Source organism: Taudactylus pleione, unplaced genomic scaffold (genome assembly GCF_031769625.1).
Source record: "Taudactylus pleione unplaced genomic scaffold, aTauple2 ptg000500l, whole genome shotgun sequence".
NCBI classification, from domain to species: Eukaryota; Metazoa; Chordata; class Amphibia; order Anura; family Myobatrachidae; genus Taudactylus; species Taudactylus pleione.
In genome coordinates this window covers 961,049-973,544 of record NW_028284902.1, presented here as the reverse complement: position 1 = coordinate 973,544, position 12,496 = coordinate 961,049, and the positions used below count along the sequence as shown (strand labels likewise).

The window sequence follows — 12,496 nt, the reverse complement described above, 5'->3', positions numbered from 1 at the left end:
GGCAGGCCCCGTTGCTGGAAAGGGGGATCCTAGGCGTGAATATATGCCCACTTGCAAAAAGTTACACTAAGCAGCTCCTTAGCTTAGAGCTTCTCCCATCAATGGCTCTTGCAGGCCACCCAGACAAGTCTGGGTATTCAGTACACGCATCACCACCCTCTCATCGGCCTTGGTGAGGAGCAATAAAGCAGTCAGGACACAGGATATCTCCTCTGGTTCTTCTGGGACCTTTTCCACTTGCACATATGCACTGCAAGAAATATGGCCAGGGATTGTCATCCTCAACATACTGAAGTGTAAATCTTGTTCCCCCCAATAACTGCTACTCTTGGGTATTGAAATCCGGTATCCAGTTGTCTGATCAACCTCAGTTAGATCGACAATACATACATTGACCACCGTACATCGACTCCATCAAGGTCAACAGGTACTATAGGTCAACAAACTATAGATTGACAGCACCACTATATCGACAAAGATGAGATCGACACGGACATTAGATCGATACTACATATGATCGAAACATAGCAAACCGACAATATGAAGATCGACAACACACATGATAGACATAATAAAAGATCAAAACTAAATAGGTCGTCAGTTAATAGATCGACATATAAATAGGTTGACAGTTAATAGATCGACTTATAAAAGATCGACGAATCCAAGTTCGACACCAAATAGATCGACAGTTAATAAATCGAAATATCAAACATCAACGAGTCCTAGATCGAAACTAAATAGGTGGACAGTTAATAGATCGACTATTGTTACTGTCGATCTTGTTACAAGTCGCAGTCACGACTTGACACTTTCTGACAGTATGCCCAGACAGGACGGGGTTACTCCAGTTCTTCCTGTTGCTAGGAGATCAGCACGCCTCAGGAAGTGATGTGTTTTCCACAAGTGCAAGCCTGATTGGGACTTCAGCCTATTTATACTCACTGATCTATTGCACCTGTGCTGACTATAGAGTGTCTGTGAGTTCCCTCAGCCTGGCTGCAGAGTCAGGTTGTTCCTGTTCTCCGGTTCACTGAACTCCCACACAGCTTCCTAATCGCTTCAAGTAGCTTTCGTTCTACCACCTATCTCCAAACGGCTTCCTGGCTGCATCTAGCAGCGCCTATGCTGCCATCGTTCACCATACAGCTTCTTAGCCGCTCCAAGTAGCTTCCATGCTACCACCAATCTCCAAACGGCTTCCTAGCCATATCCAGCAGCTCCCGTACTGCCATCGTTCACCATACGGCTTCTTAGCCGCGCCAAGTAGCTTCCATGCTACCACCTATCTCCAAACGGCTTCCTGGCCATATCTAGCAGCTCCCGTGCTGCCATCGTTCACCATACGGCTTCTTAGCCGCTCCAAGTAGCTTCCATGCTACCACCAATCTCCAAACGGCTTCCTAGCAGCTCTCGTGCTGCCATCGTTCACCATACGGCTTCCAGGCCGCTCCAAGTAGCTTCCGTACTACCACCAATCTCCTAACGGCTTCCTAGCCATATCCAGCAGCTCCCGTGCTGCCAACGTTCATCCTACGGCAATTTCCCAAACATCGGCACCATCTCGGCCAACATCGGTGCACTTGCCGCACCATCGGCTCTCAAAGCCATCATCAAGCCATAGACTGTTTATCCACAGCAATTGCCCCAACATTGGCACCATCGCTGCCAACATCGGCGCACTTGCCGCACCATCGCTCTCAAAGCCATCATCAAACCATAGACTGTTTATCCACGGCAATTGCCCCAGCGTCGGCACCATCGCTGCCAACATTGGCAGACTTGCCGCACCATCGGTTCTCAAAGCCATCATCAAACCATAGACTGTTTATCCAGGGCAATTGCCCCAACATCGGCACCATCGCTGCCACATCGGCACACTTGCCGCACCATCGGCTCTCAAAGCCATTATCAAACCATAAACTGGTTATCTACGGCAACTGCCCCAACATCGGCACCATCGCTGCAACATCGGTACAGTTGCTGCACCATCGGCTTTCAGATCCATTTACTAACCCTAGACTGTTTATCTACGGCTATTGCCGCACCATTGGCACCATTGCCGCACCATTGGCATCACTGCCACATCATCAGCACCATTGCCACACCATTGGCATCACTGCCGCACCATCTGCATAATTGCCGCACCATCGGCACAATTGCCACACCATCGACGCCATTGCCACACCATCGGCATAATTGACGCACTATCAGCACCATTGCTGCACCATCGGCACAGCTGCCACACCATCGACTCCCAAGCTATTGCCCAAAAAAACAAACTGTACTCTCACAACATCTTTACCATCGATATCCTTAAATTCATCAACTGTCAGTACTAATGGTACATTCTTTACCTGTTGAATTCCCCTGTATCTCCATGTGAGCCGCTATTACGGTACCTCGAGCATAAGTCCAGGCGGCCGCCTAAGTACCGGTGAACGTATCCCAGTTCTAAGGGAACAACGGACGGTTGTTATTGGCAGAAGATCTCGCTAGCCGGGTTCTAGGGATCTCACATGGAGCAGGCAGTGGGAATCGTACCAGATCTATACTTTGTCTATCTAAACTACATGTCGAACTAACGTAGTCGACCATTTAATGATCGAACAAGTTGTGTCCGATCTAATAATCCACACCCTTGAAATCCACTAATATCCAGTAGAACAATGGGCCTGATTCAGAGCCGCTCGTAAGCAGCCGCTCGTTCGCTCCGAGCAATGTTTGCCCAACTGCGCATTCGTACGGATCATTATACGCATGCGCGAACCAGTCAGTGCGGCCGAAATTCATTTGTTCGCTAAACAGCGAATGCCTGCTATTTTGAGTGACAGGAGGAGGCGTATGTGGGTGGTAACAGGGGAAGGTGCTTGAAAACGGGGAGTGGAGATCCGAACGCAGGCGTGCTTAAAGGTCAAAACGGGCATTTTAAGGGTGTGCATAATTAATACAGCAGCGTCATTGACCACGTCACTGGGTTATTTTATAGCCAGAACTGCTCGCAAGATTGTGGTAGCAAAAACCAACCACAAGAATAGCGAGCAGTTCATACGCTGGTCGATGTACTCGATTAATCTAATAAATAGCGGACATGACGTAGGATGCGAGCGGCCATGGGGCGTATTTTTCAAAAAAATGACCGCAAGTTTTGTTCGCTCGTTCAGACCTAGAGGCGTGAACAGACCGCAAAGAGCGAACGGTTCATTTGAATAGCCACCCCTATTTTCTGGACGAGCGAGCGCTAATTGCGTCTGGCTCTGAATCAGGTCTTATATCCATGTTATTTTAATCTCCCAGCAATAACATATTCCATAGTTTCCCAAGGCTTTGTAAATTTACAGTCTAAATAAACTGTCATCTCTTTTTTTGCAAATGTTATTTTTACAGGTTTCTCCGTTTTGTTTTGCTATTATGTGGAGTTTGATTAGCAACGTGTGATAAAGCTCTGCTGGCATTGAACTACATTTTATACATATACTGTATGACAAAAACAAGATACAGATAATGTCATTCTGTATCCAAAAATTTAATAAATGAACAATGTACTAATACTAATTAATTTCAGACAAAACAATAATCTTGTCTACACATCACCTGGACGAGGCAGAAATACTGAGTGACCGCATTGCTTTCCTTGAGCAGGGAGGTCTGAGGTGCTGCGGGACACCAATGTTCCTCAAAAAGAAATTTGGAAGCGGGTACCATCTCACCATCACCAAAAAGGTACATTGTTAGGAGCCATATACCAGAACTGAGAAGAATTGCACAGGATTAAGGGGGTCATTCAGACCCGCTCGCGAGCGGCAGTACGCTCGCAAGTGGGTCGATGTTCCCCACTGCGCATGCGCACGACGGAGGGAGCTCCGTAGTGCGCATGCACGAGACCCGGGGAGCGACGGGCTTTCCATCGCTCCGGGTGTCGCACCAAAGGGGGCGTGCTGTCGATATTGATTGACAGCACGCCCCCTTTGGTGGGCGTGCTGGGGGCGTGCCTGCCAGACGGAGGCGTTCCCATGGGAACGCCTACCGTCTGAAGCCGGCCCCACTGACATCACTAGTGATGTCAGTGGGAGTGATTTTGGCTCTGATAGAGCCAAAATCACTCCAGGGCTTGTGGCTGGGAGACCCTACCGCAGGGTCCCCGTCGCAAATCCGATGGTCGCGATGGTCTTTTTGGCCGCTCGCATATGCTGTGGGTGGTCACTCACAACTATGCGAGCGGCCAGGAGGCCGCTCCATTTTCATGGAGGAGGGCCCTGATTCAGAGCGAGCGCTCTGGTCAGAGCGTTCAGCTCTGAATCAGGCCCTAAATCTGTTCATTTAAAGATGTAGCTTATTAAACAAACAAATTTAGAGTATTGGGGTTACCCAGCAAGGGGGTACTGCAGCAGATATCAGAGATATTTATTGTGGTCCCTCTCTTTACAATGACAAAATTAGTCCCCATAGCTAGAAAAAATACCCAATTTACCAAGCTTTGCCCCAGTACCCAGCGCCATCTTTAGATAGTGTTAGACATTGTGGCCTAAAGGCTACATCACTACACTAATTTTGGAGAGAGCTATTTTGAATCCGTTTTTGCTAACTCGCACCTGATAGAAGCCGGATCTATTCCCTCTGGAAGTAAAGTGATAGCGTTAGCTGTAATTTTACTTTCTAGCTTTTGCCTGGACTGGCTCTTCTCGGAGTCTGTGTCCTAGCGTGAGCCCCGTAATAAACAGCCACGATGAAGAATTCCAAAGCGCCACAATGTGCAGTTATAATGAATGGTCATTTTTAGGTTCATAGCGTTGTAATAGGCTCTTATGTGTGTTGATGTGTTGTCCGGTTGTCCCTTTACAGAAATGCCAGGGAGCATTGTTGCTGTATTGACCTGTGGGTAGTTTAAATGCTCTGATGCCTGGGTGTATCTATTAAGGGTGCAGGGTGCCCCTATACATTATACTTACCTCTCCAGAGTCCAGTGCAGCAGAAATCAATGGGAAAATGGCGCTCAGTGCCAGAGTCTACTTTGCAACTGTGCTGTTCGAGAGTGAGAGTGGCCCGCATGAATATTGCATACGTGCCCCTTCCCCTCTTAAACCTACTCTGATCTGATGAGGCCAAGTAATGTGGCAACTGTAAAATGTGTTGCCTTCATACAATGGAGGCAGATTTTCTTTGTCTTGAATCTAAGAACCGTTAAGGGCAATCGTTTGTGAAACAAACTAATATTCACGTGGCTCCAACCTATCAGTACAATAGGAATCAGTAACATCAATGAGGCACCTTTTGCCAGTATGTACGGGATCGGTATGAAATCCGGTTCAAATCCCGACGCCGGAGGACCAATACCAGTGAAGATCCCGACAGCAGCTAAGGTAAGTACTAACTAACCTAACCCCCCCTAACCCAAACCCTAACCTTCCCTTAGGGGTGCTTAAACCCTAACCTCCCCCCATAGTGCCTAACCCTAACCCCCCCTGTAAGTGCCTAAACCTAACTCCCCCTTCCCCGCAGCCTAAACCTAAGTCTCCCGGGGGGGTGCCTAACCCTAACCTCGCCCTGGGTTGCCTAACCCATCCCCCCTTCCCCTTGCCTAACCCTAACCCTACCAGAGGGGGCCTAACCCTAAGCCCCTCCCCGGGAGCTCCTAACCCTCCCCTCCCCCACGGCTGTCCACGCCCGGTGCCCGGCTTACCTTCGATCAGGATGCCGGGCGTTGGGCTCCCGGCGTAGGTAAAATGACAGGCGTCGGGATGTCGACGCCTGTCATTAGACCCTTGCTGGGATTAGACCGTCGGTATCCCGACTGCATACCATATGTAGATAGGGGAAAAAGTTCTCAAATAAAGTGGGCGGTTTTCGATCTAGGTAAATAGGGAGTCAAACATCATGCAATGATGAAAGATTAACAGGAAAGAGAAAGTTTAACAAAAAAAAATATCGCCTGCAACATTCTCAGCACAATTCTCAGAACAAAAGTTACAAAAATTAATTCTTCTCTGCATTTTATTGGTTTGACCTTAAGTGTGAACCAGCTTATCGACTCTGGTGGGTTTTAATTCACAATCCAGACATGCCTCAATCACAAGGCCATGAAGGAAAGGTGGAATAATGATGCTGCACCGTGCATGTATAAAACCGTGATAAGTGGGCACCAAGACATGAAGCAGAATGCGCCGTTACTTATACAGCCTCCATAAGCCTGTGCATAATAGAGCTTTGTGAATTGAATGCAGAGACCATACATTAATGAAGGCACTGGAGATACACAAGGCCAAACAATTAGACACAGACACGGTACTGTTTATCCATGGAAACTTAACAACTGAGAGCTGAAAGCTGCATACTCAATGCAAAGTTTTTGCAAACGCATAATATTAATAATCTCATCTCTAGCCATTCCGCAGCATCCATGCTATAAGCCTAACCTTGAATGAGCAGAGCGAGTGCTCAAGTCTGTTCAAGTTTAATACATGATTGTCATATCACAAGTGAAGTAAGAAAAACATAATTATTGATTGCACAGAGCACTGAAATATGGCATTAATGCCAAAAATCTGTGGCATAGTTAAAAATGAATACGTCCACCTGGGCTTGGTTTACATCAGGGGTAGCCAACCCTGGTCCTCGAGAGCTACCAACAGTGCATGTTTTCCATGTCTCCTCACAGAATCACAAGTGGAATAATTAGCTCAATCTGTGGCTCTTTTCAAATGTGCTAGTGAGTAATGAATACACCTGTGTACCAGCTAGGTGGTCTGGAAAACGTGAACTGTTAGTAGCTCTCGAGTACTGAGGTTGGCTACCCCTGGTTTACATCATTGGAGATATAGGCATACGACTTTTAGCACGCTAAGCATTGCCTCCCAGCTTTGTTGGTCTCCGGTTAATATAACAACTCGCAAACACATTTAAAGTTTACCTTTCTGCCCTTTTCAATAATACGTACACCTCCTGTAGAGCAGATAGGGTGGTCCATACAGTACGTGCGGAGAGAACTCCCAATGTCACCAGAAGATGTAGAGCGCAGTCCAGAACGCTTCAATGAAACTCAGTAGAGCAGCTCGCGTCGAGCTCCGTAGTAGCCCTACTTAGGGCCTGATTCAGAATTGCACACATGGCTGCTTTGCGGACAAATCTGGTGGCTTTTAGCAACCGCACATGCGTCGGAACCTGCACGCGCAAATTTGCATTATTCAGTATTCAACGCATCTCAGCCTCATCTCCACAGCTGATGGGTGTAACTGGACATCCGCACCTAGTATAAGTGATCGGAGGGTGTGCCGTGGTCATGTAGACGGAAGTGCAAGCTATTCAGAGTTGATTGCTGATGGATCTTTCGCAACATGGATAGGGCTGGTGCTAATGCGCGCTAAAAGTGGCGGCTACTTTCAAAAGCGGTTGTGTAGGGCTGGTGCGGCTGCATAGATGCGGGCAACTCTGAGTACAGGCTGAGATCTGCATTAATTGTGTGTGATTTCCAATCAACCCCATAGCCTGCAAGCACAGATCGTCACAGTGGGGGTCCCAAGAAGGCATAAAATTCATAACTGTTGGCAGATCAGAGTTGGCTAAAGAAGGAACTAGGCACCTGCATGAGATTCTAGCAGGACTTTGATGACTGAGGACATGGTAACACTGTAGTGGTGCATACACACGTAAAGATTTTCTGTCCAACCATCCAACTAGTTGATTGGTTGGAATGAAAATCTGGTAAGGAATGAAAGTAAATGACAATCAGCAATTTGCTCCCAAATGCTGGAAAATGAACAAAAACTGTTGTTTGAACAAATTGTTTAGATCAAACATTTAACAAACTTGTCTGACCGACCATTTTCATCTGTTTTCTGGTATTTAGGAGCAAATTGCTGATCATCAGTTACTCCCATACGTTACCAGATTTTCATTCCAATCAATCAACTAGTTGGCTGGTTGGACAGAAAATCTTTACCTGTGTACCCAGCCTAAGGCTTATACAGTTATATATGACATAGCAGATTAGAAACTAGAGGAAGTATGTTTGAAGTGCACAGTTAGGGTTCGCAAGAGGGTCACAAACTCCTCTCAGATGGCAGATTTGAAAGAGGGGCCTGATGAAAGATGTTGGCATGTGATTGGACAAAAGCTTAAAGTTAGCTCACCCCATGCAACTTTTTCTATAAAATAGAACAACACCCTCTTTGAAATCTTCCCTGTAACAAATGGTGTAAAATACAGCAAACTGGGCTTTACGGGTTTTATACTTGGAGAGTGAAGAACCTATTTAAAACTATAATTTGTTGTTAAACACTAACAAAAGATATGGTTTGGCCATAATTATTCCTCTGTCGTTCCAGTTTCCTGACCAGAACGATGATAGGCTCTGCGATTCGGAGGAAGTCACCGCTCTTATCCATTCACATATCCCAGAAGCGACACTAAAAGAGGATGTGGGTGGAGAACTTGTCTATGTCCTTCCACCTTTCAGTGCAGACATAGCGAATGCTTACTTAGCTCTCCTGCGGGATCTGGATACTAACCTGAACGACCTTCACATCGGTTGTTATGGCATCTCGGATACCACCATAGAAGAGGTGAGATCACACCATGCATTTCATTAATGGTCAAATTACCCTAAAGATCTAGATGTCCACTTTGTGGATGTAAGAGAAAAGGTTCCATGTTTTGTAACTAAAACAAATAAAAAAAAAAATCATACTTAATTTTACTATTTGGCTATAATGCATGTGAAATCACATTTACAAACCAATGTTAGCAAATGTGATCATGGGAGACTACACATGGTTTTTTCTGTCTTTTAGGTGTTCCTCAAACTAGTTGATAATCCTGTAGAGGATAGCCAGGGTTCATCCAGGAGGGCCATAAATATCCCTAACCAGGACAATCTTCTGGTGGATGAAAGTCCCTCTGCACACTTTTACAATGTTTCCGAGAGAGATGGTAGGTTGGAGAGCCTGATGAGAAACGCGTGGTGTGATTAATTTAATCTGTGAAGTTCAGAGTGTGTCCTATTCAAAACTAAAGCAACAACAATAACATAAAGCCAATGACAATTAGGTAGTAACTATTCTACAGTCACAGGAGGTGGCCTATTATATTTATTCTGAATTTACAATATTTGTCAGCCTTGGAAAGAGCAATGTCCCAATAAGCTTCTGGAGACAGGGTCCCCACTACCTATGTGGCCACAAACACTGATTAGAACTGTTACCGGTGCCGTCGCACATGGCGTAGAGGCTACCCCTGCAGCCAGGAATGCAGCACTTGCAGAGCATCCTGTGGATGTTCCAGACAGGCACCCTGCAAAGTAAGGACCTCATTCAGAGTCGGTCGTTGCGGCCGCTCGGTTGTACGCCACCGATGTTCGCTAACTGCGCATGCGTAAAATTCGCAATGCGCGTGCGCAAACTAGCTATTACGATCAGAAATTGCTCTCTCCTTGAACACAGCCAGGTCGTTAGTTTGAGTGACAGGATGAGGCGTTTGTGGGTGGTAACAGCGGAAGGTGCTTGTGAACGGGGGAGTGGAGATCCGAACGCAGGCGTGCCTGACTATGCAAACGGCGTTTTATGGGAGTGCATAATTAACTAAATAGTGTCATGGCACATGTGACATGGGAGGTTTGTACACTGACCTGATCATAGTGCTTAAGAGAGGGTATGGTCAACCTTAAGCTCTACGACCAGCTCCGATGGCCTCGATTAATCCTTATATGCCCGGAGATGACGTGTAATGCGAACGAGAAGGGGGCGTATTTTTAGTCTTACGGCTGCATCCTTCCCTGGCTCGTCCAGCTAACAATCCCATCTTAACTACGCAACTTGCAAGCGCTTCATTTGCATATCCGGCCCCTTTTTACCTTACGACCGTGCGGCCGCAACGACCGACTCTGAATGGGGTACTAAGTCCTTAGGAGGCCCGGTCAGCGCTGCATTTACCTGAGCAGCCGGACACGCCCTCTTCAGCATGATGTAATGATGTCTGGTGAGCAATGTCATGACGTGGCACGCTTAGTGTTTGGGGCCGCACAGGGCGCATCCACACACTGTTACGGCTTTGCTGTAATACACATAGTTAAGAACAGTGGTTGCATTATCAAAATGACAGATGTCTTAGCAAGTCCAGGGTCCTGCAGCTATCTGGCAAAGCACACGGAGATTTAGAAGTTGCTGACCAAGCATTGCCACTGAAGAAGGCCCCCCGAATAGCTGCTTACACATTATCACAACCTCCGAATATTTCTCAGCTCGTAGCCTCTTCCAACCATCTATAGTTTGTAGCTGCACAAAAATCCTCAAGATGAATCAACCCCTTGTATTGTTATTCTATTTATTTTTATAGATCAGCCACTGACGGAGATGGAAAACATAAAAGGCTGGGCCCTCAGGTTCAAGAAGATTAGGGCCATATTTATTAAGAGGTTCCACAACTCCAAACGGAACTGGAAGGGTTTAATTTCCCAGATCCTGCTTCCTGTGTTATTTGTCATCGCTGCCATGGGGCTGGGTTCACTCTCCATGAGTTCTGTGGAATACCCGGAGGTCTTGCTATCGCCCAATATGTATGGCACCACAGACCAAGCAGTGGTATTTGGGTAATTATTAAAAATAAAAAAAATTCGACCTATTTACCTTAGGAGCCTATATATTATTACCACCTGATGGCCCCATGTGAATTGTGTTTCCAAATTGCCGCGGGTTGCTGCGCCAGGCTCCAAAGAGCAGCTGTCCTGTCAGACCTATCACTACTACTTTCACCGCTAACAATTAGCAGTGTAAGCTTACACTGCCGGCCAGTGTAACTACGCATGGGGTAATGGTAACACTAACTCTAGTGCAAATGTCAACATTACATATGTCGACACTCTATAGATGTCGGCATCTTCCGGGCGCCATTATGTTGGCATTGTCAGTGTCAATTTCATGACTGTATCCCGTGCGCAGGCATGCACACTCCAGATCATCTTCCAGTAGGAAGGAGGAGGTTTATAATAGGTGCAGGGTGTGCGATGCACCTGGGCCAGGGGCGTATCTATAATGGGTGCAGGGCGTGTGGGGAACACGGGCCCCTGGGTCCAGGGGGGCCCCGCACCGCACACCCTGCCTGCACCCATAATATTACTTACCTCCCTGGAGTCCCACGTCAGTGCGGGGGTCCAGCGCTGTAAAACGACTGGAAAATGGCCGCGGCCATTTTCCCGGTGACCTGTGCATACATTATAGACTCTGGGCACACTCTAGTGCCCAGAGTCTATAACTCCGGCGCTGGCCACGCACAGCTCAGTGCGCTGCCGGCCGCCAGTCGGAGAGGAGGGGGCCCGTGTCAGAGACTGCACACGGGCCCCCTCCTCTGTAGAAACGCCCCTGACCTGGGCCCCTGGATACAGGGGGACCCACACCGCACACTCTGCACCCATTCAATACTTACCTCTCCATAGTCCTGTGGCGGCAGCTGCACAAACCACTGTATAAATGATGCAGTGGCCACTTCCCCGGGCGATCTGCACATGCGCAGTAGCAAAAGCGCCGGGAAAAAGGTCTACTGCACCATTTTCCTGGAGACCTGCAAATGTGCCAGGGTCTATTCGCTTGTGCCACTGGCTAGAGAGGAGGGGCCTCGGACGGAGACTGCACCCAGGTCTCCTCCTCACTTAATACACCCCTGCTCAGAGGGGCTCAGCGGGCTAACGCCATCTGCACACGTTTTCAGTTTTCAGAGCTTGTTTAATGAACGACGGCCACATGGGACATGCTATGGTGATAAGGACTGTTTCCGTATATATATCAGGCCTGTTGGCCTTTGATGAATAGACCCCATACACAATGCACCTGTCATTATTAAGAACTACCCGTTAACAACCCTTTTACTTAATTATAACTTTTTATTTACCTCCTAAATATTCTGCTTGCTTGCCCTGACTCATGTATTAAATAGATCAGTAACAGGACATCTAAGGAGTCTTTATTTTAATTGTCCCAACCTTATATTTTGTTAACATCCAACACAATTGGCGATAGTTAACCTTTAAGGTGCATAGACACACAACGATTTTTTTGAACGATTATCGTTATACGATATCGTTTATTGTTCAATCGTTGAAAAAAATCGTTCACTTTCTAAGTTAAAACAATGAACGATTATCGTTCATGCGCGTTCACATTTGTAGTTTGTAGTTCAGTTAGACTGACCAACTCAACGATATTCATTAAGGGAATATGCAAAAATCATTTGTAGTTCAATAAAATCGTTCATTACATTTAGTAAATTAACGATTTTAGTAAACGATTTTTTCATTTTTTCCTTTGAAAAAATTAACGAAAATCGTTTACTAATGTCGTTCATTTACTAAATCGTTGTGTGTGCATGCAGCTTTATTGATTAATTACATTGTTGATTTATTTTGCAGGCTTTATAATAAGAGCAGTGAAGATCTCATGGATGCAACGTCCTTATTTCCTGGCATAGACAACTCCTGTTTAAATCAAAATTCGTAAGTACACTGTTTAGCCTG

At 46.5% G+C, this 12,496-nt stretch overlaps 1 protein-coding gene across 1 annotated transcript in view; it reads left to right on the top strand.

The window, feature by feature from the left end:
* ABCA12 (ATP binding cassette subfamily A member 12) overlaps positions 1–12,496 on the top strand; it is a 279,245-nt gene that overhangs the window by 197,569 nt on the left and 69,180 nt on the right. The window contains exons 37-41 of the mRNA XM_088449892.1: positions 3,566–3,723; positions 8,322–8,558; positions 8,787–8,925; positions 10,327–10,579; positions 12,392–12,475. Of these exons, the coding sequence (XP_088306018.1) occupies positions 3,566–3,723; positions 8,322–8,558; positions 8,787–8,925; positions 10,327–10,579; positions 12,392–12,475 (871 nt within the window). The remainder of the gene's footprint in view (positions 1–3,565; positions 3,724–8,321; positions 8,559–8,786; positions 8,926–10,326; positions 10,580–12,391; positions 12,476–12,496) is intronic.